General features: G+C 44.5%; 1 protein-coding gene across 1 annotated transcript; it reads left to right on the top strand.

Annotated features, from left to right (window-relative positions):
* The first annotated feature begins 18104 nt into the window (after window positions 1-18104).
* Window positions 18105-21782, top strand: LOC134577349 (mucin-5B-like). The gene is made up of 3 exons (XM_063436053.1): window positions 18105-18167; window positions 19244-19285; window positions 21388-21782. The coding sequence occupies exons 1-3, from the start codon at window positions 18128-18130 to the stop codon at window positions 21552-21554; spliced, it is 249 nt and encodes an 82-aa protein (XP_063292123.1). The 5' UTR covers window positions 18105-18127; the 3' UTR covers window positions 21555-21782.
* The last annotated feature ends 258 nt before the right edge of the window (window positions 21783-22040 follow it).

Here is a 22040-nt window from a genome sequence, read left to right as displayed (position 1 = left end):
CCACTGATATGTTGAATCTGGATCCTCCATAGTGTGAGCTGTTAATTCATAGAAAATAATATTTTTTCGGGGAAGCCCCATTGATAGCGAATTTTATTTTCCATTAAGATTTTTGTGTAGGGAGCAAACACTCTTCTCCTCATTCTCGTATAAAAGGAAAAGTCTTAAAAATATTTAGATTTTGTTGAAGGGGTCCTCCAGTTGTGCTGTTCTTGATGCTTTTAATATTTGTTCCTTGATTTGATATGATGTGCAGCATATTAAAACATCTCTTGGAGAGTGTTCTCATGGTTCTATGACATCTTTCCAATGTTGTTGAGTTGGTGTTTCTAATTTTTGAAAAGAATTCTAATACAAACTCTTCTAATTGGTCGTTCGTGATTTATTCTGTTATGTCTGAGCCTTAAATTCTTACGTCTGGCTCTGTCCTCTGTATCTGCCAATTTTTGTTCCATATCATCACTCTTCTTTCTCAGAATTTTTTGCTCCTTTTGTTCAATATCTTGTTGAAATGGCAGTACTTCAATTTTTTCTTCGGTAACTTAACTCTGGAGCCCAATACAAAAACTTCTTTTTTTTAAATTCTGACCTGTTGAGATGAATTTCAGATTTAATTTCTCTAATTGAATATCAAAACATGTATTTATGACAAGCAATAATATTAGACGCTTGATAGATGTATTAGACATATCACAACGGAAAGAGAATCCCATGCTGATCCTGTCTTTAGATGCTGAAAAAGCCTTTGACAGGGTTAGCTGGGACTTTATGAAGTTTACCTTAGAAGAACTAGGTATACAGGGATGGTTGCTAAACGCAGTTCTAGCTTTATATAAAGACCCAAAAGTGAGAACAATTGGCCCTGGTATATGCTCAGACTGGATCAAATTGAATAATGGGACCAGACAAGGATGCCCTTTGTCCCCTTTATTGTTTATATTAACATTAGAGGTTCTAGCTAATAGAATCAGACACAATGCAAATATGAAAGGATTCATAGTAAAACAAAAAGAACTGAAAGTATCTCTTTATGCTGACGATACTATTTTATTTTTAAGTAATCCGTCAACTTCAATATTAAGTGCAATGTCAGAAATGGAGCTATATAGTGCAGTATCAAACTACAAATTAAATAAAACAAAATCAATTGCAATATATATTAATATGTCAAATCAAGAGATAGATTCCTATAAAGAAATATATAGCTTTACTAAAGCCAAAACGTTCTTATACCTAGGAATCAAAATTAGCAAAAACGTAGAAAGCATTATGCGAATAAGTTTTATGGATCTCTTAAAAGAAACTAATAAAAATTTAAAAGAATGGAGAAAATTAGAAGTATCTTGGGGAGAAAGAATAAATATTCTGAAATCATACGTTTTGCCAAAATGGATTTATTTGTTTAGAATGCTACCATTAGAAATACCGAAAGCATGGCTGACAATGATTAACAAGGCTTTCTCTAACTTCGTATGGCGAGGGTAAAAACCCAGAATTAAAAACAGATTACTATCAAGAGGAATAAAGAAGGGAGGCTTAGGCTACCCAAATATAATAAAATATTACACAGCAGGGATCATTATGCATGTTATGGCTAGTCAGCTAAAACAAAATAAAGAAGAAGTTTGGTGGTGGTCAGAATTAGAAACTAGCCAATTAAGAGATCCCCTAGAGTTAATCTGGAATACAAAAAAATGTAATCTATCCAGATCATATATTTTAGGACAGATCATTCCAATATGGCAAAAATAAGGAAACAAATTGATTTGGTCAACAAAATATTCGATTTTAAAAACATACATATAATAGAACTAAATATGGATAACATTTCCTTAAAATTATGGAGAGAAAATTGAATAAATACATTAAAAGATTTGACCAAAGATGGTAAAATCAAGCCTTATAAAACACTGGCAGAGGAGTTTAAGATCTCTGCTAAAGATGTTTATACCTATGTTAGAGTAAAACATTATTTGGAGAAGGTCGTGTTAGTTACAGAGGGTAAGATGTAGGATATATTAAAATCAATCTTATATCAGAATAAAATAAAGCAGCTGTTCTCTAGATGTGTTAGAATGTTGGAGCCACTGTATGGTTCTGTTCCTCCCAGTGCTATTAAAAAATGGAATTCTGATTTAAAAATAAATATAGAACTAACGGAATGGCTATCTACCTTCCAAAAAATTAATAAATATGTCCACTCCTTTGTATTGATAGCAACACACTTCAAGATGGCTAATCAATGGTATATGACGCCAACTAAAATATCAACATTTGATACAGCTATGGATATAAAGTGTTGGAAATGTAGAGAGGAAAAAGGGAATTACATCCATATGTGGTGGGCATGTAAAAAAGTGATTGTGGTATGGCAGTGGACTCAGTATATTATTCATACACGGTGCGGTGTTAAAATATTTCTAAAACCCGAAATAATGCTATTACATTGCCAAAGGCCAAAATTAAATAAAACAAAACAATTTCTAATTACTCATTGTTTAATAGCTTGTAAAATAGTAATAGCAAGAAATTGGAAGGGAGACACCCCATTTAACATCAAGTTAATAACAATACAGTTGGTTTACATAGAAACGTAGAAACATAGAAACATAGAAACATAGAATGTGACGGCAGATAAGAACCATTCGGCCCATCTAGTCTGCCCAGTTTTCTAAATATTTTCATTAGTCCCTGGCCTTATCTTATAGTTAGGATAGCCTTATGCCTATCCCACGCATGCTTAAAACCAACTTAAAATGGAGAAGGATCACTGCAAATTTATGAATGACAACTGGAACCTATGGGATAGTTGGGAAAAAAATGACTACAAATGTAATATTAATACCATCTGAAGTGTGATAGAGGGGTCGGAAGTCTGGAGAACTCTCGTGTGTGGGGGGGGGGGGGGGGGTAATTTATTTTTTTATTGTCTTTGTTTATGTATATGAATGTTTTAATATATTTTTTTGTATAAATGTAATGGCTTCAACAACTGGGTCTTTAGTCATAAGCTCAGTATCTTGTTGCGGATCTAGTTCTGACGTACCAGATGTTTTGGACTACACCTCCCATGATGCTTTGCCAGCATTATGGGTGTAAGAGCATTATGGGGGATTTTTTCCCATGCCCTTTTGCTTTGGGTATATCTCCTCTTTGCTGATCTGTTTGATAACCAGTCAAACTTCTTCCTTATATGCTTGTCTCTTATTGCCAAGCCAAAACAAAGCCAAAAAACAGCAAAAAGGATACAGCAATAAAAAAATCAATACAAATAAACATTTCCTTTCTCTCCTTCTTTTCCTTATTTCCTTCTCTGTTTCTATAACAGCTTAATGTTACTCCAATTTACAGATGCGGACTATAAAATATACTCATACAATTGCAAAGGCCCAGCCTTAATTCAGAACTATTTCGGCTGACTTTACAAGAGCCCATAATCTAGGGCTAGGGGCTAAACAATGCCCCACCAAAGAGTCTGTTTATTCTGTGTATCAGTTTTGTGGATTCACAATTCCTGTATTTCCAGTAGAGCTCTATCCACTCCTCCCACAGTGACTATCTATAGACCTTATTTTGTCTTATTTCAACTTGTCGCCCTCCTGTCCAGGTTCAAGGACCTAATCCCACACAATATGTTGGCCCCACTCACAGTCTCCGTCGGACCGATTTTCAAAGTTAGAATCCCAGCTTCCAATATCCTTTTCACCTCTTAATTCAAGCCAAGCCTTCTATATGGTGTCCGTATGCAGAACCGACCTCTCTCCTCATTCAGTTATTCCACACTGCTTTTGGATTTAACTTGTTTATAGGTAGCTATACATTGTACAATGGAATGATGTAAACGGTTCCACATTAAAAATGTACGCTATCTGTGCTATATGTCTACTAATACTAATAAAAACATATTAAATAAAAAAAATTAATAAATAAAAAAAATTAATAAAAACATATTAAGTAAAAATAATTAAAAAAAATACAATTTAGCACGGAGTCCACATATTATTTTAACCTTTCTTTCCCGAAAGAAAGCACTCAGGATGTATATCCAGCTAAAGGTATTTAAAATCAGCATTTGCTTAAAAATAAACCATTGCTTCTCCATTAAAGGACCACTATAGGCACCAAGACCACTTCAGCTTAATGAAGTGGTCTGGGTGCCAGGTCCAGCTAGGGTTAACACTTTTTGCTGTAACCCTTAAGGTTAATCCAGCCTCTAGTGGCCGCTAGAGGCGCTTCCGCGCTTCTCACTGTGATTTTCACAGTGAGAAGGCGCCAGCGTCCATAGGAAAGCATTCAGCCAGGGACGTCAGAAGAGGGGGGAGAGTCCCCAGCGCCGAGGGAGCCCAGGGCTGGATAAAAGGTTTCTCCCCTTCCTCCCCCATCAGCGTCACGGGAGTGGGACCCTGAGGGTGGGGGCACTATAGTGGTCCTTTAAGCATTTTAAAACTAAAATATACATAACTCCAGGGCTTGAAAAATGTGCTTTGAATCTAGGAACCAGCTAAAAAACTGTTTGTTTTTTTTTAACTTACAAAGCTTTATTTTCAATGACAAAAATGCAATTCTTAAAGGGACACTATAGTCACTAGGACCACTGCAGCTTAATGTAGTTGTTCTTATAGACTGTCCATGCAGGCTTTTCAATGTAAACACTTCATTTTCAGAGAAACACATATACATACCATGACAGACACACACACATACCACAACAGACACAGACACACCAACAGACACACACACACCATGACAGACACACATACCAATACAGAGGCAGACGTAAGACTTACAATGACAGACACACATACACTGACAAACAGACACCCACACACACTGACATACACACACCATGACAGACAGACACAATGACAGAAAGATAAACACATACCAAGACAGACAGACACACACAGGCACTGACACACATATCACAACATACACAGTGACACTCAAACACACACACACACAATGAGAGACACACATACCATGAGAGACACACATATCATGACAGACACACATACACTGATAGACACACACACACTGACAAACAGACACACACACACTGACAACCACACACACACTGACAGACACACTCACAAATTATTACATGTTTTATTTCAATCTAAGTCCACCCAGCCTCCCTACCGCTGGGAGAGCTGGACTGGATCGGCTTTTCTGGTGTCCAGTGGGCGGCTGTCTGGGGGAGAGTGGCAGTGGGCAGCGAAATGTCCTATTTAGGCCCTGGCATCACTAAGTGGTGCGTGAGGAAGTAGAACAAGGAGATCATAGCTCCCTCGCCACCCGCCTCAGAGGGAATGGGCTTACAAATCTCAGGCTGGGATTTGTTGAGACATGCATTAATCACCCTATAATTACTTTTGACTCTCTTTTTGTAAACACTTTATCACAAATCTTTGTTACAATGTCTGTTAATATTAGTTTTTTTATGTTTTTGGTGGAATAAATGCATAACCGCTCACATCCCATAAAATATGATTCTGGTAGGCGGGTAAAAAGGCAGCCACCAAGTAATGTGAGTCAAGTCACAGACACCACCCTAGTAGGCAGAGTCTCCCCTAAAACTGGTCAATCAAGCCCGCCCAGGAACGAATGGCAGGCCATGCAGGGAGTTCTGTTTCAATGCTCTATACAGCACCTATTGCCCTGAGCATAGCACACAAGTGTAACTAATGATGCACTCACGCTATGCTTTCTGGGGACAGCGCTTTGGTGTTTCTAAAAACAGGACAAAGGGGAACAAAGTCAGGAGAGTTTGAGAGGACCTTGAAATCAGAACAGTCCCATCTAAATTATGAGTGTTGGGAGACATTTTATGGTGGGATACGGTCAGGGGATTCCAGGCACCACAACCATTTCAATAAGACGAAGTGATTATGGTGATCAAAGTGTCTCTTTAAGCATACACTGAGAGCATTGAAAACACTCACACATGTGAACACCACAGAATCTTCCACACGTGTGTGACAATATTATGTAACACACTTGTGTTTGTGCTTGTAAGGCATTGTTAATGTTTTATTCCAATATCCCATAGATTAATTAACTCCTAGGAGGTAGTTAGCTAGCAGGGTGGTAAAGGTTATTGAATATAATAGGTGTAGTGTTGTCGCGAACCCTAACCCTATCCCTAACCCTAACCCTATGTTGCTCACCCAGATCAGGGCTACCAGGGGGTACCATATTTAAAGGTGTATCACACATATTTGGGGTACATCTGGAAAGTGGGGAAAAGTATGTACAGTATAATCGTATTAACTGTTAAGGTAAGGGGAGGAGATGTGTGGGAGGTAACGTCTGTATGATTGGTGCAAAGTGTAATTAATGTGAATCCCTCCCTTGCATGGGAGAATCTCATAAAAGCAGGAATGTTGCTATTAAAATTGAGTTCTACTCCTGATTAGTGTTGTCGCGAACCCGAAATTTTCGGTTCGCGAACGGCGAACGCGAACTTCCGCAAATGTTCGCGAACCGGCGAACCGCGCGAACCGCCATTGACTTCAATGGGCAGGCGAATTTTAAAAACAACAGGGACTCTTTCTGGCCATAATAGTGATGGAAAAGTTGTTTCAAGGGGACTAACACCTGGACTGTGGCATGCCAGAGGGGGATCCATGGCAAAACTCCCATGGAAAATTGCACAGTTGATGCAGAGTCTGCTTTTAATCCATAAAGGGCAGAAATCACCTAACAATGACACCTGTCCTCAAAGCCCTGCCCTGATACACACTGACACAGAGCAGAATAGAGACTGTTCCCCGTCCTCAGAGACCATGATACACACTGACACAGAGCAGAATAGAGACTGTTACCCCTACATAGGGTCACTTGGCAGATATGGCGGGGTCGTGGGAGGGGGAGGATGACTTTCACCTCTTCCCCTGTTACATTCCCGTTGTGCTGTGACATCACCCTTATACGCTGTGTAAAGCATACTATTTAATTTGATCAGCATGGCCACTTGAGTTTTTATAGTTTTCACGCTGCTTGTAGTTTATATATGGTTCACAAAAATCAAACAAACGATAAAGTAAACGTGTAAGGATTCAGAATATTCTTTCAAACCCTTACACATTGTGTGTACGTATTTTTTGTCTTAAGTTTGTGGCTTTAAAGAGGTTTACGTTGTTTCTATGATGTGCATAACATGTTCTTGTAAATGTTTGTTAAATTTTTCCTGGAATTGTAATTTTTCAATCTGAATAAAGATAGTCAAATCCCTGATACACACTGACACAGAGCAGAATAGGGACTGTTCCCCCTACATAGGGTCACTTGGCAGATATGGATTGACACCTATCCTAATGATCCCTGATACACACTGACACAGAGCAGAATAGAGACTGTTCCCCCTACATAGGGTCACTTGGCAGATATGGATTGACACCTGTCCTCAAAACCCCTGATACACACTGACACAGAGCAGAATAGAGACTGTTCCCTGTCCACAGAGACCATGATACACCCTGACACAGAGCAGAATAGAGACTGTTCACCGTCCACAGAGACCATGATACACACTGACACAGAGCAGAATAGGGACTGTTCCCCCTACATAGGGTCATTTGGCAGATATGGATTGACATCTGTCCTCAAAACCCCTGATACACACTGACACAGAGCAGAATAGGGACTGTTCCTCCTACATAGGGTCACTTGGCAGATATGGATTGACACCTGTCCTCAAAACCCCTGATACACACTGACACAGAGCAGAATAGAGACTGTTCCCTGTCCACAGAGACCATGATACACACTGACACAGAGCAGAATAGAGACTGTTCACCGTCCACAGAGACCATGATACACACTGACACAGAGCAGAATAGAGACTGTTCCCCGTCCACAGAGACCATGATACACACTGACACAGAGCAGAATAGAGACTGTCCCCCCTACATAGGGTCACTTGGCAGGTATGGATTGACACCTGTCCTCAAAGCAGAGCACACGCTGAAGTAGGCCTGACACCCAGACGCTTGCAGACAACTAACTGATCTTCTATTACAGTGAAAAAAAATGATTTCTTTAAAATCTAAAGCTTAAGCTATTGTTAAAACAGATATGAGTGGTGGCACTGGGCAAGTAGGCACAGTATCCAATGTGAACCTCACACAGAAGCTGGCAGGCAGGCAACTGCTCTTCTATTACAATGAAAACAAATTATTTATTTAAAATCTAAAGCTTAACCAATTGTTAAAACAGATATGAGTGGTGGCACTGACTGTGCAAATGGGCAAGGCATCCAACCTGACACAGAAGCTGGCAGGCAGGCAACTGCTCTTCTATTACAGTGAAAACAAATTATTTATTTTAAATCTAAAGCTTAACCAATTGTTAAAACAGATATGAGTGGTGGCACTGGGCAAGTAGGCACAGTATCCAATGTGAACCTCACACAGAAGCTGGCAGGCAGGCAACTGCTCTTCTATTACAGTGGAAACAAAATTTTGGTTGTAAAAGCACGCTATAGAGACACCAGATATGAGTGGCAACTGTCAAAGTACGCTGGCAGGGTTGTGCAGGGCACACGCTGAAGGAAGGCCTGACAGAGCCGCTTGAAGGACACTGACTGGCTGCTATTAGCTTACACTGGAAACCTTTTTTCTTTGTAAAAGCACGCTAAAGAGACACCAGATATGATTGGCAACTGTCAAAGCACGCTGGCACAGGTCTGCAGAGCACACGCTGAAGTAGGCCTGACACCCAGACGCTTGCAGACAACTAACTGATCTTCTATTGCAGTGAAAAAAAATGATTTATTTAAAATCTAAAGCTTAACCAATTGTTAAAACAGATATGAGTGGTGGCACTGACTGTGCAAATGGGCAAGGCATCCAACCTGACACAGAAGCTGGCAGGCAGGCAACTGCTCTTCTATTACAGTGAAAACAAATTATTTATTTTAAATCTAAAGCTTAACCAATTGTTAAAACAGATATGAGTGGTGGCACTGGGCAAGTAGGCACAGTATCCAATGTGAACCTCACACAGAAGCTGGCAGGCAGGCAACTGCTCTTCTATTACAGTGAAAACAAATTATTTATTTTAAATCTAAAGCTTAACCAATTGTTAAAACAGATATGAGTGGTGGCACTGGGCAAGTGGGCACAGTATCCATCGTGAACCTCACACAGAAGCTGGCAGGCAGGCAACTGCTCTTCTATTACAGTGAAAACAAATTATTTATTTTAAATCTAAAGCTTAACCAATTGTTAAAACAGATATGAGTGGTGGCACTGGGCAAGTAGGCACAGTATCCAATGTGAACCTCACACAGAAGCTGGCAGGCAGGCACCTGCAATTACATTACACAGAAAAAAAAAAAAAAAAAAAAAGCAGCCTGATGTTATAGCCCTAAAAAGGGCTTTTTGGGGTGCTGTCCTTACAGCAGAGATCAGATGAGTCCTTCAGGATTGTAGTGGACACTTAATACCCTAGCCTAGCTATCAATTTCCCTATCTAATCAGCAGCAGCTAAACTTTCCCTCCTCTCACTAAGCATGCAGCTTCAGAATGAATCGAAAATGGATGCTGGGAGGGAGGTTGGAGGGTGTGGAAGGGAGGGAGTGCTGCTGATTGGCTGGAATGTGTCTGCTGACCGAGAGGCACAGGGTCAAAGTTTGCCCAATGATGACGAATAGGGGGCGGATCGAACTGCGCATGTGTCCGCCAGCCGCGGCGAACGCGAACACGCTAAGTTCGCCGGGAACCGTTCGCCGGCGGACAGTTCGGTACATCACTAAATAGGTGTGATTTATTTCTTTGGAATTGTGTAATTTAACCTACTTTTACTGACATTAAATAAATAGTTCAGGAAATAATACAATTTCACAATAAATACTGGTTTGAGACGGTTATTATTAACTGATGACTCATTGTACAATATGTATAAAACACCAGGTCTGACTTGACCAATCACCACAGATCTGGAATTGGAGACTGAGTGCAGGTAAGATACTCTCCATACTGTAATATGTTCTTATCGAATGACTGTGTAATAAACAGACAAACCAAACGGGACTAAGATGGAATAGAGATTCTCATTCTAGTATTTAAAAATAAAGCTATCTGTTTATGTTTATCTGAAATTATTAATATAATCGGATTCTTCACAAACTGACACTGTTTAGATTTCTTTAGGTTATTTGTATGTTTTTTCCAGCTTTGATTTATCGTACTGTAGCCCCATGTAGCTAGAGCGCAGCTAAGCGGAAAAGGCCTTGACAGGGGTTAGGAGGCGGGCTTAGGAGGAAGTAAGCAAGGGTTGGATTATGGGTAAGTAGGATGGGCTATTTAAATGAGCAGCCATCTTAGGTGAGTCATTCTAACTTTCTACCCGGTTGAGTTTGTGTTCACCTCGGTGTGCGCGGACTTTGCTCGGTTGGATTTTTTCTTTGTCTCCTCTGCAGGACCAATGGACGACGTGGAGCGATTGCTGGAGGGGATCAGGTCGGCAGCACGGCATCAGGGTGTGGACTGGCTACGGGCACAGCTCGGCCCTGCCCTGGCGGAGGCGGCGGATCGGGACGGCGATGGCGGGAGACCGGTCAGGGCCCGGAGGCCCCCGAGGAGGCTGAGCCCGGGCACGGGGCCCGGTGGAGTTGTCCCCGGTAGCAGTGGGGTTCCGGTTGCGTCCGGCAGCAGGCCCGGGAGCCGCGTGGTCGAGGCCTTGCCTCCCCGCGTGCGGACGGAGCCTCGGACGAGCACTCGGAGGCAGAAGGATGTCGTGGACGGGGGCGCTGCTGCTGTCGGGTCGGACGTGGCCGGGCGGCCCCCTGGCGTTGCAAGATCCACGGAGGGGAGGTCGGGGCGGGCTTCCCCCCCATCGGAGTGTACCGAGGATGACGAGGCCAGATCCGGGAGACCGCATGGCCGGCCTGGGAGGCAGCAGGCAAGTGCAGGGGGCTCCGGCCGGGGCCCTCTTGGCGGGAAGGTTGTTAAGGGGAGCTCTGCCACGGAGAGAGGCGGGAGTAGGCCAGTGGGGGGTGCCCAGGCCTTAGTCCTAAGGGGGGTGAGCGTAAGCGTAGATCGAAAGGGGTGAGTTCCAGGGGCAGGGGGGGTCTCGAGAGGTGGCCAGGTCGGAAAGCGGGTCCCCCGTAGGGGTGGTGGGTAGGTCCGGGCTGTCGGGGTCTAGTCAGAAAGGGGGTAAGGGTGAAGGGGCGGTGGGGATAGGAGCAGGAAAAGGGGTTACGGAAGCGGTCAGTCGGAAGAATGCAGGAGGTCGGGGATCGGGATCCTCGGTAGTGGTCGGGCGGCGGGGGGGCCCGGATTCTGAGAGTGGTAGCGATAGTCCATCACCCGTTAAGTCGCAGGGGTCCCGGGAGGCGCGGGGGAGGTCGGGTCGGCACTGCTCCCCCTCGGACAGCTCGGCAGGGGAATGTGCGGCAGCCCCTAGGTATGGTCGGCAGGGGCGGCCTGCTAGTAGAGACGGGAGGAGTCGTAGCCCCAGGGGTCCCAGGGTGCCACGTGGTGGTAGAGGTCAGCGGGAGGCTTCGGTACAGAGCAGGCGCTCCCGGGGTCGTGACGGGAGGGGTATTGATGTCCGTTACACCCTACCCAGGACTTCTTCTCCTTGTCCTAGGTCTCGGAGCCGTTCCGCCTCCTCGCAGGCTGATCACCGGGTGGGCTCCCCGGTCGGCGTGACAGCAGCGGAAGTTCCTCTTCCTGGATGTCGGGCGATCCGCACTGCAGCCCCCGCCGTCCCGGTTTCGGGGGGCTTGGCCGGTGAGTCCAGTGGGTCATTACACTCTAACGCATTAATTACCACACTTCAGGCACTACTCCACTCATTGGGGGCGGGGGGTGACACTAGCGGCATTGGTCAGGTGTGGGCCCCGGGCGTTGGGGCTACGGGCTCGCGGGTTGGGAACTCCACAGGGCCTAGTTCGGGCGGGGATATGGTGTTGCCGCAGGAGGTAGGGGAGATTGGGAGCGAGAGGGCTGAGTTGTCAGGGGGCATTCCCGACGCGGCTAGACAGCACGCGTATGTGTCGTTTGCGGGCCCGTTGGGGGTCCATTTGAAGCAGGAAGTGAAGGATAAAATATGGAAGGGGGAGTTTTGTGAGATCTTCTCCCTCCTCCCCTTGGAGGACTTTATAGACCTCAAGGAAGAGGATAAGAAGGACGAGAAGAAGGAGGAAGAGGAGAAAAGGAAGCGGTATCGCAAGATTCCGAAATCCTTCGGGAATTGGCTGAGGGCCTTTTGCGTGCTGGCTAGCGTGCTCGGCGAGAAATCGCCGGGGTTATGCTCCTGGCTGTTTTGTTATTTGGATGGCATTTGGGAAGCGTATCGGACTTACGGTGGGTTGGCGTGGTGGCGGTACGATGAGCAGTTTAGGCAGCGGCTGGCGGCTAACCCGGGGATGCGGTGGGACCAAATGGACCTGCCGCTCTGGATGAAGTTAATGATGGCGCAAAAGGCGCAGCCCTTTCAGAGCTCGGCCGGCGCTAGGGGGCAGTCCGCCTCGTCGGCCGCCTTACCAAAGGGCTTATGTTGGCTCTATAATGAGGGCCAATGCAAATGGGGGACCGCCTGTCGCTTCAAGCACGAGTGCTCCGGCTGCGGAGGCGCTCATGGGCTCAACCGCTGCTTCAAGAAAGGGAAGTCCGGTGGCGCCGGTGCTGCGGCCGCGGCCGGTGGAGGGGGAGCATCCGCTTCCCCTGGGCTTAACCCCAGTGAGGCTAAGCGCGATGGAGCCATGGCTAAGCCGCTACGTTAACAGGGCGGATGCCGCTGTTCTCCGGGCGGGTTTTGAGAAGGGGTTTTTCATTCCGTTTCAGGAGCGGGAGGGGGGATCGGGAAGGCTGCGCAACCTGAAGTCTGTGGCTGACTTCCCGGACGTGGTTAGGGAGAAGCTGGGCAAGGAAGTCGGGCTCGGCCGCATGGCGGGCCCGTTCACAGTGCCTCCACTGGGAGGCCTGCGGATTTCCCCACTCGGGGTGGTTCCCAAAAAGGAGCCGGGTAAATTTAGGCTCATTCATTATCTCTCGTACCCGAAGGGTGAGTCGGTGAATGACGGTATTCATAAGGACTTGTGCTCGGTGTCTTATGCGTCTTTCGACCGGGCGGTCGATTTGGTCCGGCGGGCCGGGCGTGGGGCTCTGATGGCGAAGGTGGATATTGAGGCCGCGTTTCGACTGCTGCCGGTCCACCGGGACTGTCATCACCTGCTGGGGTGTTTCTTCGAAGGGGACTACTTCGTGGACTTGTGCCTGCCCATGGGTTGTTCCATCTCGTGCTCCTATTTTGAGAAATTTAGCACGTTTCTCGAATGGGTGGTACGGGTGGAAGCAGGGAATCGTTTTATTGTACATTATTTAGATGATTTTCTGGGCGTGGGGCCGGCTGATTCCTTGGAATGCCTGCGCCTACTGCGAACGGTTGAGTGGGTGGCGAGCCACTTCGGGGTTCCGCTGGCGGCGGATAAAACTGAAGGCCCGACCACGTGTCTGAGTTTCCTGGGTCTGGAGATTGACTCTGGGTTGGGTGAATGCAGGCTGCCTCGGGATAAGCTGGACAGGCTTCGAGGGGCGGTGGCCGCTGTAGCGGGGGCGCGCAAGGTTACTCTGCGGCAGCTCCAGTCTTTGATTGGGCTGCTCAATTTTGCGTGTCGGGTAATCCCGATGGGACGGGTTTTCAGTCGCAGCCTGTCGGCTGCTACTGCGGGGGTTCGGTCTCCGCACCACTTCATCAGGGTGTCGGCGGCCATGAAGGAGGATTTGGGCATTTGGGATGCCTTCTTGCGGGATTTTAATGGGACAGTGTTGTTCAGGCAGGAGGGCCAGTCATCGGCCGAGCTTGAGCTTTTCACGGATGCTTCGGGCAGTGTGGGTTTTGGGGCATACTTTGGGGGCTGTTGGTGTGCGGAGAGGTGGCCGGACTCTTGGGGTTCGAGCCCTCTTATGCGCAACTTGGCTTTCCTTGAGTTATTCCCATTAGTGGTTGCGATGGCACTATGGGGCGACAGGCTGCGTAATCGGAAAGTGGTCTTTTTCTCGGATAACATGGCGGTGGTTCACGCGGTGAATCGTCAGTCTGCGGCCTCGAGGCCGGTGGTTAGGCTGCTTAGGCGATTGGTGTTGCTGTGTATGTCTCGGAATGTTGTTTTTCGCGCGCGGCATGTTCCCGGTTACTTGAATGAGGTGGCTGACGCTCTGTCTCGTTTTCAGTGGTCCCGATTCTGGCTGGTGGCGCCGGGGGCTTCGAAGGACGGGCAGGCTTGCCCGGACGAGATTTGGCAGCTGGGAACATCCTGCTTGGAGGACTTGTGAAGGCTTCTCTGGCACCGGCCACTTGGGCCTCGTACAGTAAGGTTTGGGGCCTGTGGGAGCGGTCGCTGGACGGGCTGGCCATGGACAGCGGGGAGGCCCTGCGGGATGCTTTCCTGTGGTACACTTGTCAGTTGCTGGCAAAGAGGGCGTCGCCTGCCATGGTGGACAGGTCCATGGCGGCGATGGCGTTTTGGTTCAGATGGCATGGGAAGGAGGACTTTACTAAGACCTTCATTATCAGGCAGGCCCTGAAGGGCTATCGCAAGGGACGCAGGTCGCCGGATACCAGGCGCCCGGTGTCGGTTCGGCTACTGGGGGATTTGGTGGGTTTGTTGCCCGAAATCTGTTTCAATGGGTTCGAGGCTTCTCTGTTCAAGGTGGCGTTTATTTTGGCGTTTTTTTGGGCATTCCGAATTGGGGAATTGGTGAGCGCTAATAAGATGGTGCAAGGGGGCTTGCAATTTTCGGGGGTTCGTGTCTTGGATGGGAAGGTGGTGGTGCACCTTGGCAGCTCCAAAACGGATGTCCGCGGCATGGGCCGGGACGTGGCACTGGGGGCCTTGCCGGGCTCGGCTTTGTGCCCGTTGGCTGCTACGGCAGAATACCTGGCACGGAGGCCAGTGATGGGGGGTTCCTTGTTGGTGCATGCCGACGGATCCTCCCTCTCTCGGTTTCAGTTCACGAAAGTTTTTCGGTTGGGCTTGGGCAAGTTAGGGTTTCATGCTGAACGATTTGGAACGCACTCGTTCCGTATTGGGGCTGCCACGGAGGCGGCTCGGTTGGGATTGGGGGACGAGGTGGTGAAACGGATCGGGAGGTGGGAATCAGTAAGATTCCGTTCCTATGTCCGATTGGGTCTGTTGGAATAATGAGTTTGGGGTCAGTTTTATGCAAAAAAAAAAAAAAAAAAAACTGTATATATGTTGGGGATGAGCGACTTGTAACTGGCTGTACTGTAACGGTTCTCGGTGTTATTTGGGCTGGGGTGGGGGTCTCTGTCGGACTTCCCTCATCATTTGTTTTTCCCCCCAGGGCGTGAGGCATGGATCGTGGGCCATTCGTTTGTCTTCTGGGCCGAGAGGAGGGCCGCAGCTCGAGCGCAAGGCCAGCAGCTGGGTTTTCCGAGGGGCCAGTTGGCAGTTCGCTGGTTTGGGTATCGGGGTTTCTGCTGGGGGGATGTTTGTGGTAAACTGTTTGGGATGCTGGCGGCGGGATACGCGCCAGACTTACTGGTCCTGCATATTGGGGGTAATGACCTGGGCCTTACGCCGCAACGACGGCTGGTGAAGTGGATGAAGCAGGACATTAATAAGTTGAGGGGCCTGCTCCTGGGGGTCATGTTGGTGTGGTCGGAGATTGTCCCGAGGCGCCGGTGGCGGCACGCTCGGGATCCGTTAGCTATGGATAGGTGCAGGAAGAAGGTGAATAGCTTGATGGCAAGCTTTGTGCGGAAGGTTGGGGGTGTGGTAGTACGGCACCTTGAGCTGGAGGAAGGGTTGCCAGGATACTACCGCTCGGATGGTGTTCACCTCTCGGAGGTTGGTTTGGACCTGCTCAACTTGGGTTGGCAGGATGGTATCCGGATGGCTCTGTTTCTTCGGGGTGGCGGAGCTCAGACAGCTTAAGGGGTCAAGGTCTGAGCTTGTGGCGGGACGGGGAGCCGAAGGAGAGAAAATAGGCTCCCCTGGATGAACGTGAGGTGGAATAACAGATTGTGGTCATCGGTGGTTGAGAGGTTTCGAGTCCTGGAGGTGACTCAGAACCTGGTGGGGCAGGGGTATCCGGGTATACCCCTGCCGTGGTTAATGGTTGGTTGGCACTTTGGAATGTTGGTGTATGTTATAAATATGTTATAAATATGTATAGGTGTTATTATATGGGGGTCATTGCCTTTTGTATGGTAGCCGAAGGAACAGGATGCCAGGGGGCGGAGTATGGGGGGCAATGACCCATGTTTAATATGTTAATTTATTATTGTTATTATTATTATTATTATTATTATTATTATTATAATTATTGGTTAATAAAGCTGTGGACAAATTTCCCCATAATACTTAGTGTCCGTGTGTTATTGGGTTAGGTTATGGGGGTGGTTTGTCCTGGATTCCGACTGCCCAAATGGCGACTATACACCTGTCATGTAGCCCCATGTAGCTAGAGCGCAGCTAAGCGGAAAAAGGCCTTGACAGGGGTTAGGAGGCGGGCTTAGGAGGAAGTAAGCAAGGGTTGGATTATGGGTAAGTAGGATGGGCTATTTAAATGAGCAGCCATCTTAGGTGAGTCATTCTAACTTTCTACCCGGTTGAGTTTGTCCCACCCACCCTCCCTTTGTTTGTTATGTGTTTATTTAACCCGTTTCTTTCACAGCGGCGGGACGGGGAGCCGAAGGAGAGAAAATAGGCTCCCCTGGATGAACGTGAGGTGGAATAACAGATTGTGGTCATCGGTGGTTGAGAGGTTTCGAGTCCTGGAGGTGACTCAGAACCTGGTGGGGCAGGGGTATCCGGGTATACCCCTGCCGTGGTTAATGGTTGGTTGGCACTTTGGAATGTTGGTGTATGTTATAAATATGTTATAAATATGTATAGGTGTTATTATATGGGGGTCATTGCCTTTTGTATGGTAGCCGAAGGAACAGGATGCCAGGGGGCGGAGTATGGGGGGCAATGACCCATGTTTAATATGTTAATTTATTATTGTTATTATTATTATTATTATTATTATAATTATTGGTTAATAAAGCTGTGGACAAATTTCCCCATAATACTTAGTGTCCGTGTGTTATTGGGTTAGGTTATGGGGGTGGTTTGTCCTGGATTCCGACTGCCCAAATGGCGACTATACACCTGTCATGAATCAATCATTCTTGTGATCTACCCACTGAGGGCTACACACGTTCTGTCCACATAACATCCACATGTGTGTACAGTGCATATATGTGTATGTGTGTCTGTACAGGTGTGTTTTTGTACTGTTGTATCATCACCCACAGATCTTGCACTCGACTACTTCAATTTCAGCTTGCCTGGTACAACGTTAGGCAGATAATCCACCTTCCAAAAAACTGTAAATTCATATATAATTCAGCATTTTAGTTAGACTAAGCTAACTTTCTTCATAATCTGAAGAAGGTTAGCTTAGTCTAACTGAAACGTTAACAAAGTTATAAATGAATTTAAAAGTCCTTGGAGTGTCGCTTGTTTGGAAGGCGCATGAACAGTTGTACATATATCTCCTACCCCTCACCTCAATATAAATAATGTATTCACTAATATAATCCTCTAGCACTATATTATAATGACATAGTGATTATTACTCACTGAACTAACTGATTTATCTTATTACTGTTGTAGGTTTCTTCTTTTCATTGAGATCAGGATGACGAGCCATCAGTTGTTGGTTCTGGGGCTGGTGTTTGGTATGTACTAAGAATGAACGTAAGTGATCACATAGCGCTTTACAAACTGTGCACACCTTGTAATATGATCAGCTAATTGTTTATTAAATTTATCATGATCTGAAGAAGGTTAGCTTAGTCTAACTGAAACGTTAACAAAGTTATATAAGAATTTAAAAGTCCTTGAAGTGCCGTTTCTTTGGAAGGCGCATGAACAGTTGTACATATAACTGCTACTCCTCACCTCAATATAAATAATTTAATCATTGATATAAACCTCTCGCACTAACCTATAACTCCTACCCCTTACCTCAATATAAATAATGCAATTCCTTATTTAACCCAAGAGGTTGGGTAATGATATAATGATATAGTGATTATTACTCACTGCAATAACTGATTTATCTTATTACTGCTGTAGGTTTCTTCTTTCATTGAGATCAGGATGACGAGCCGTCAGTTGTTGGTTCTGGGGCTGGTGTTTGGTATGTACTAAGAACGAACGTTATTAACTTGTTAAAGAACGAAAGTGATCACATATTGCAAGGTATGCTTTACAAACTGTGCATACCTTGTAATATGATCAGCTAATTGTTTATTAAATATAAATGTCTTAAAGAAGTTCTGAGTAACCTGTGTTTATTCTGGGGATAGTTGGCATCCTACAGCAGGCAGTTCAATCCCAGCATTCCCTATTCCAAGCTCAATGGATTCTGGGAACTAATTAGCTCATTCAAGGAAATCTCTGGCTTCCTATTGGTCAAAGGAAGTTTATATTCTCAACCTCCATTTAAGTTTAGTAACAACAGTCCGAGAGATAAATAAATGTAACTTAGTTACATAGTTACATAGACTGAAAAGAGACATGTCCATCAAGTTCAGCCTTTCTCACATATGTTTTTTAGTGTTGATCCAAATGAAGGCAAAAAAAAACCAGTTTGAAGCACTTCCAATTTTGCAACAAACTAGGAAAATATAAATTCTCTCTTGACCCCACAATGGAAGTCAGATTTATCCTTGGATGAAGAAGCTATTACGCTAGAGTTGAACAATTATATTCTTGAATATTCTGTTTTTGCAAGTATGCATCTAATTGCTGTTTAAACATCTGTACGGACTCTGATAAAACCACTTCTTCAGGCTGAGAATTCCGTATCCTTATTGTTCTTACGGTAAAAAAAAACTTTCCTTTGCCTTAGACTAAATCTTCTTTCTTTTAGTCTGTGACACAATTATTTCTGAATTTAAAGCATTCAAAGACTATTAAATCTCACGGAATAATTATTGATACAGCTATATTTTGTGAAAGTGAACTCAATATAAATATGTTGAGAATATTCTTTAATATCACAAGTTATTTTGGATTTGAAATCTGCTGATCTAGATTTTCCGCCTCACTCAGATTATCTAGAAAATCGAACATACATATACTGTTGACAGATACGTGGTTGGGAAGGAAAGGGTTAAGGTGTATTCTGCCCTTATAATTCCTGGGTGGGGGGTCATCGTGGGACATTTTACCAATCTCATGGTGTTAAGCCTCTCCTTCTTTCTTTCACAGCAATTTCCTTTGCAATAATTGGGAAGCTGGATGCTACGTCAGGTAAGTGAAAAAACATAAAACTATCACATTGTATTTTACATTTATTGAGAGTTTAGCACACAGTAACTTCATTAGATAAAGACACACTCTGGGGTTGATTTACCAGTAGTTCTTTTTTGCGTATTTGGGATTACAGAACAAAATGCACAATAAAAACATGTAAAAATCTGAAAAACTACAAAATATCCCATCTCTGGATAAGCTCAGATCTAGAACAACATTTTTTTAAACCAGGAACTAGCTGAGAGCTTTCAGCCAATCCCTGTGCGTGTTACTGATTACTGTCTGTATGTTGTGAGAAGCCTTCATTCACGTGGGTGAGTGCGTCATTTCTCTCCTGTGAATAAGATGGGGCTGGATGAATCTAACAAACCCGAACGTCACTTCCTAGTCTGGCACCAAGACTGAACAAAAGTGATCGAGTAAGAGGCCAAATAGTCACTTCTCCACAGAGCAATAAGATAACGACTGATAATTCTGAATGGGGGTCCTAGAGGGAATAAGTGGAATTAGGGACACGTGACTGGCTGATGAATGGAGGGTCCCTTTAACTTTATGTTACATCCAGGTATTTTCTTATATGCAGTTAATCATCGTTGAGCTTCCCAGTCTAGTTACAGGCTGGTCTGTGTCTGGTCAGCTAAACATTGTCCAATTATTGTGTCAGATGGAATGACCAGCAAATGCCCTTTATTAAATATAAATAACCGTAACTATAAAGCCAGTCAATCACTGTTTAGTTTCACATTATCGTGTTTAAATAAGAGAAGAAGGGTTTGATGGCAAATGTCATTTGATTATTTAGTTAGTTTGTTTTGTTTATTTCTCACAGTCACCCTTTGCTCTGTTAATATAATAAATATTAGGTAGAAATGCAGTCATAGTGGGGTAACAATCTACAAATGGTGCAATCAGCAGTAAAGTCCCAATAGTCTCTATAACGATTGTCCCTGAATTTCTTTAGTTGTATCTTTATCAATTGATCTCAGATTTATAATCTCTCATCTTAAATGTTGCTGTACCCCTAATCAACACGGAACGCCCTCTCACCCTGAATGTGATCACTGCAGTTAGATGATACTATTACCCGGGGTTCCCTAATTCTGACACTATCTGTGGGTACAGCTAGATACCCTTTAATACTAAACATGGATTACCTAACTGTCACAATGGGATAATTAACCCCTATTTTCAGTAGATGGTGTATCGTACCAAGTTGTTAAAATGACAGTCTCATGAATGGCGCTGTGATGACATTACACTCTTATACACACAGGGAATCACTAGCACTGCTATAGGAACTCTCAGCAAGTTATAAGACCCATTTTAATGTCACTATATATAAAAATATACTGAAATAAAATAACAAAGATTTCCTCACTCATTATTACAAAAACAGAAAATCTAAGATAAGCAGCAGACACCACAAACAGTCAGACTGCTCAGAGAGTGGTCAGTGTCCTGTCCCCCTCAGGGGAGAGATGGACGAGGGTACAATGTGACAAACTCATCAATTGAATATCTATAGAATTGTAATCAGGTTCTTCTTCATCTCTTGTCTCTGGTTATATTCTGTACGTCTGTTACTAGTTATCTAATATTCCCATTCAGTTATTGTAACTTGCTGCACAATGTTAACACCTTATAAATGCCACTAATACAATATATAAATCAAGAGATTTCATAGGACTTTATCAGAGCCATCATTGACTGAGCATTGAGATAAACCCACCCTCTCATTGTGTCATCGTTCTTCGCTAGTTCTCTCTAACTACACCGGTTTCTCTAACAACGGGAATGAAAGGGATTCTGTCCTTTGTCTCCTTACCTTTATATTAACGTATCATCGTTAGAATAAATCCCGTATTATATAGATGTTTTAATATTTCTGGTGTAATTGAAATGTTGTTGTTATAGTGTAGGAGAGGTACAGTAAGTGCACTAGGTAGGTAGTTAGTGTTATATATAGAGATAATACAAGCACGGGGACAATAACACCCTGACCTGTAAATATTGAATCCATTCTGTCAGACATCACGCTCATTGTATTTCATGTTATTTAATTCAGATTTCTAACTAATATTCTAATTCATTCCCTGCAGTATGTCCTTCTGGCAAGATTTTTAGATGTGCCAATGATTGCAGAGATTCCTGTGAATATCGAAGCGGCAACATAATATGCACTATGGATTGTGTCTTTAAGTGTGCATGCCCACCAGATACTTACCTCCAAGACAATACCTGCGTTCCTGCCTCCCAGTGCCGTTAACTGCCCTCCAAACTCGCACTTTGACCATTGTCCAGGCTTCCAGGACGTCCACTGAAACCCTGAATGAGGAGCCAGTCCCTGATAACAATTGCTACCCTCGTTGTGTCTGCAATAAGGGATACGTCTTATCAGAAGAGCAATGTGTGAAAATTAGTGGATGTCCAAAGAAAGGAAAATAACACTAAATTATGAAAGCTACTCAATAAAGAGAAACTATTGACAAAACTACCTTTGAGTCCATTTTATAAGATGTTTGTAGTGTCAGTCTATAAATACCATGTGTGTGTTTAATCTGTTAGGGATTTTGATAAATGTTTATAGAAAACGAGACTCACGTTTGTCAGGGCTAGCATTAAGGGAACTAACTCCGAGCCCAGAGCTTTTTGCTTTTACTTGCACCAAGTCTATTAAATCCAAACTAACTGAAGAAAATGCGCGTTTATAAAGATTTAACGATTACAGAGTAACACATTATCCAAAATAATA

The sequence above is a fragment of the Pelobates fuscus genome, chromosome 11 (assembly GCF_036172605.1).
Source record: "Pelobates fuscus isolate aPelFus1 chromosome 11, aPelFus1.pri, whole genome shotgun sequence".
In the NCBI taxonomy this organism is placed as follows: domain Eukaryota; kingdom Metazoa; phylum Chordata; class Amphibia; order Anura; family Pelobatidae; genus Pelobates; species Pelobates fuscus.
The sequence above is the reverse complement of the archived record's forward strand: the minus strand, read 5'-3'. Positions and strand labels throughout refer to the sequence as shown.

Excerpts from the sequence above, each read along its gene's own strand:
- LOC134577349 (XM_063436053.1), top strand. The coding sequence starts at position 18,128 with ATGACGAGCCGTCAGTTGTTGGTTCTGGGGCTGGTGTTTG. Across the intron at positions 18,168-19,243 it reads GGTTCTGGGGCTGGTGTTTG|CAATTTCCTTTGCAATAATT; the intron begins GTATGTACTAAG and ends TTTCTTTCACAG. Across the intron at positions 19,286-21,387 it reads GAAGCTGGATGCTACGTCAG|TATGTCCTTCTGGCAAGATT; the intron begins GTAAGTGAAAAA and ends CATTCCCTGCAG.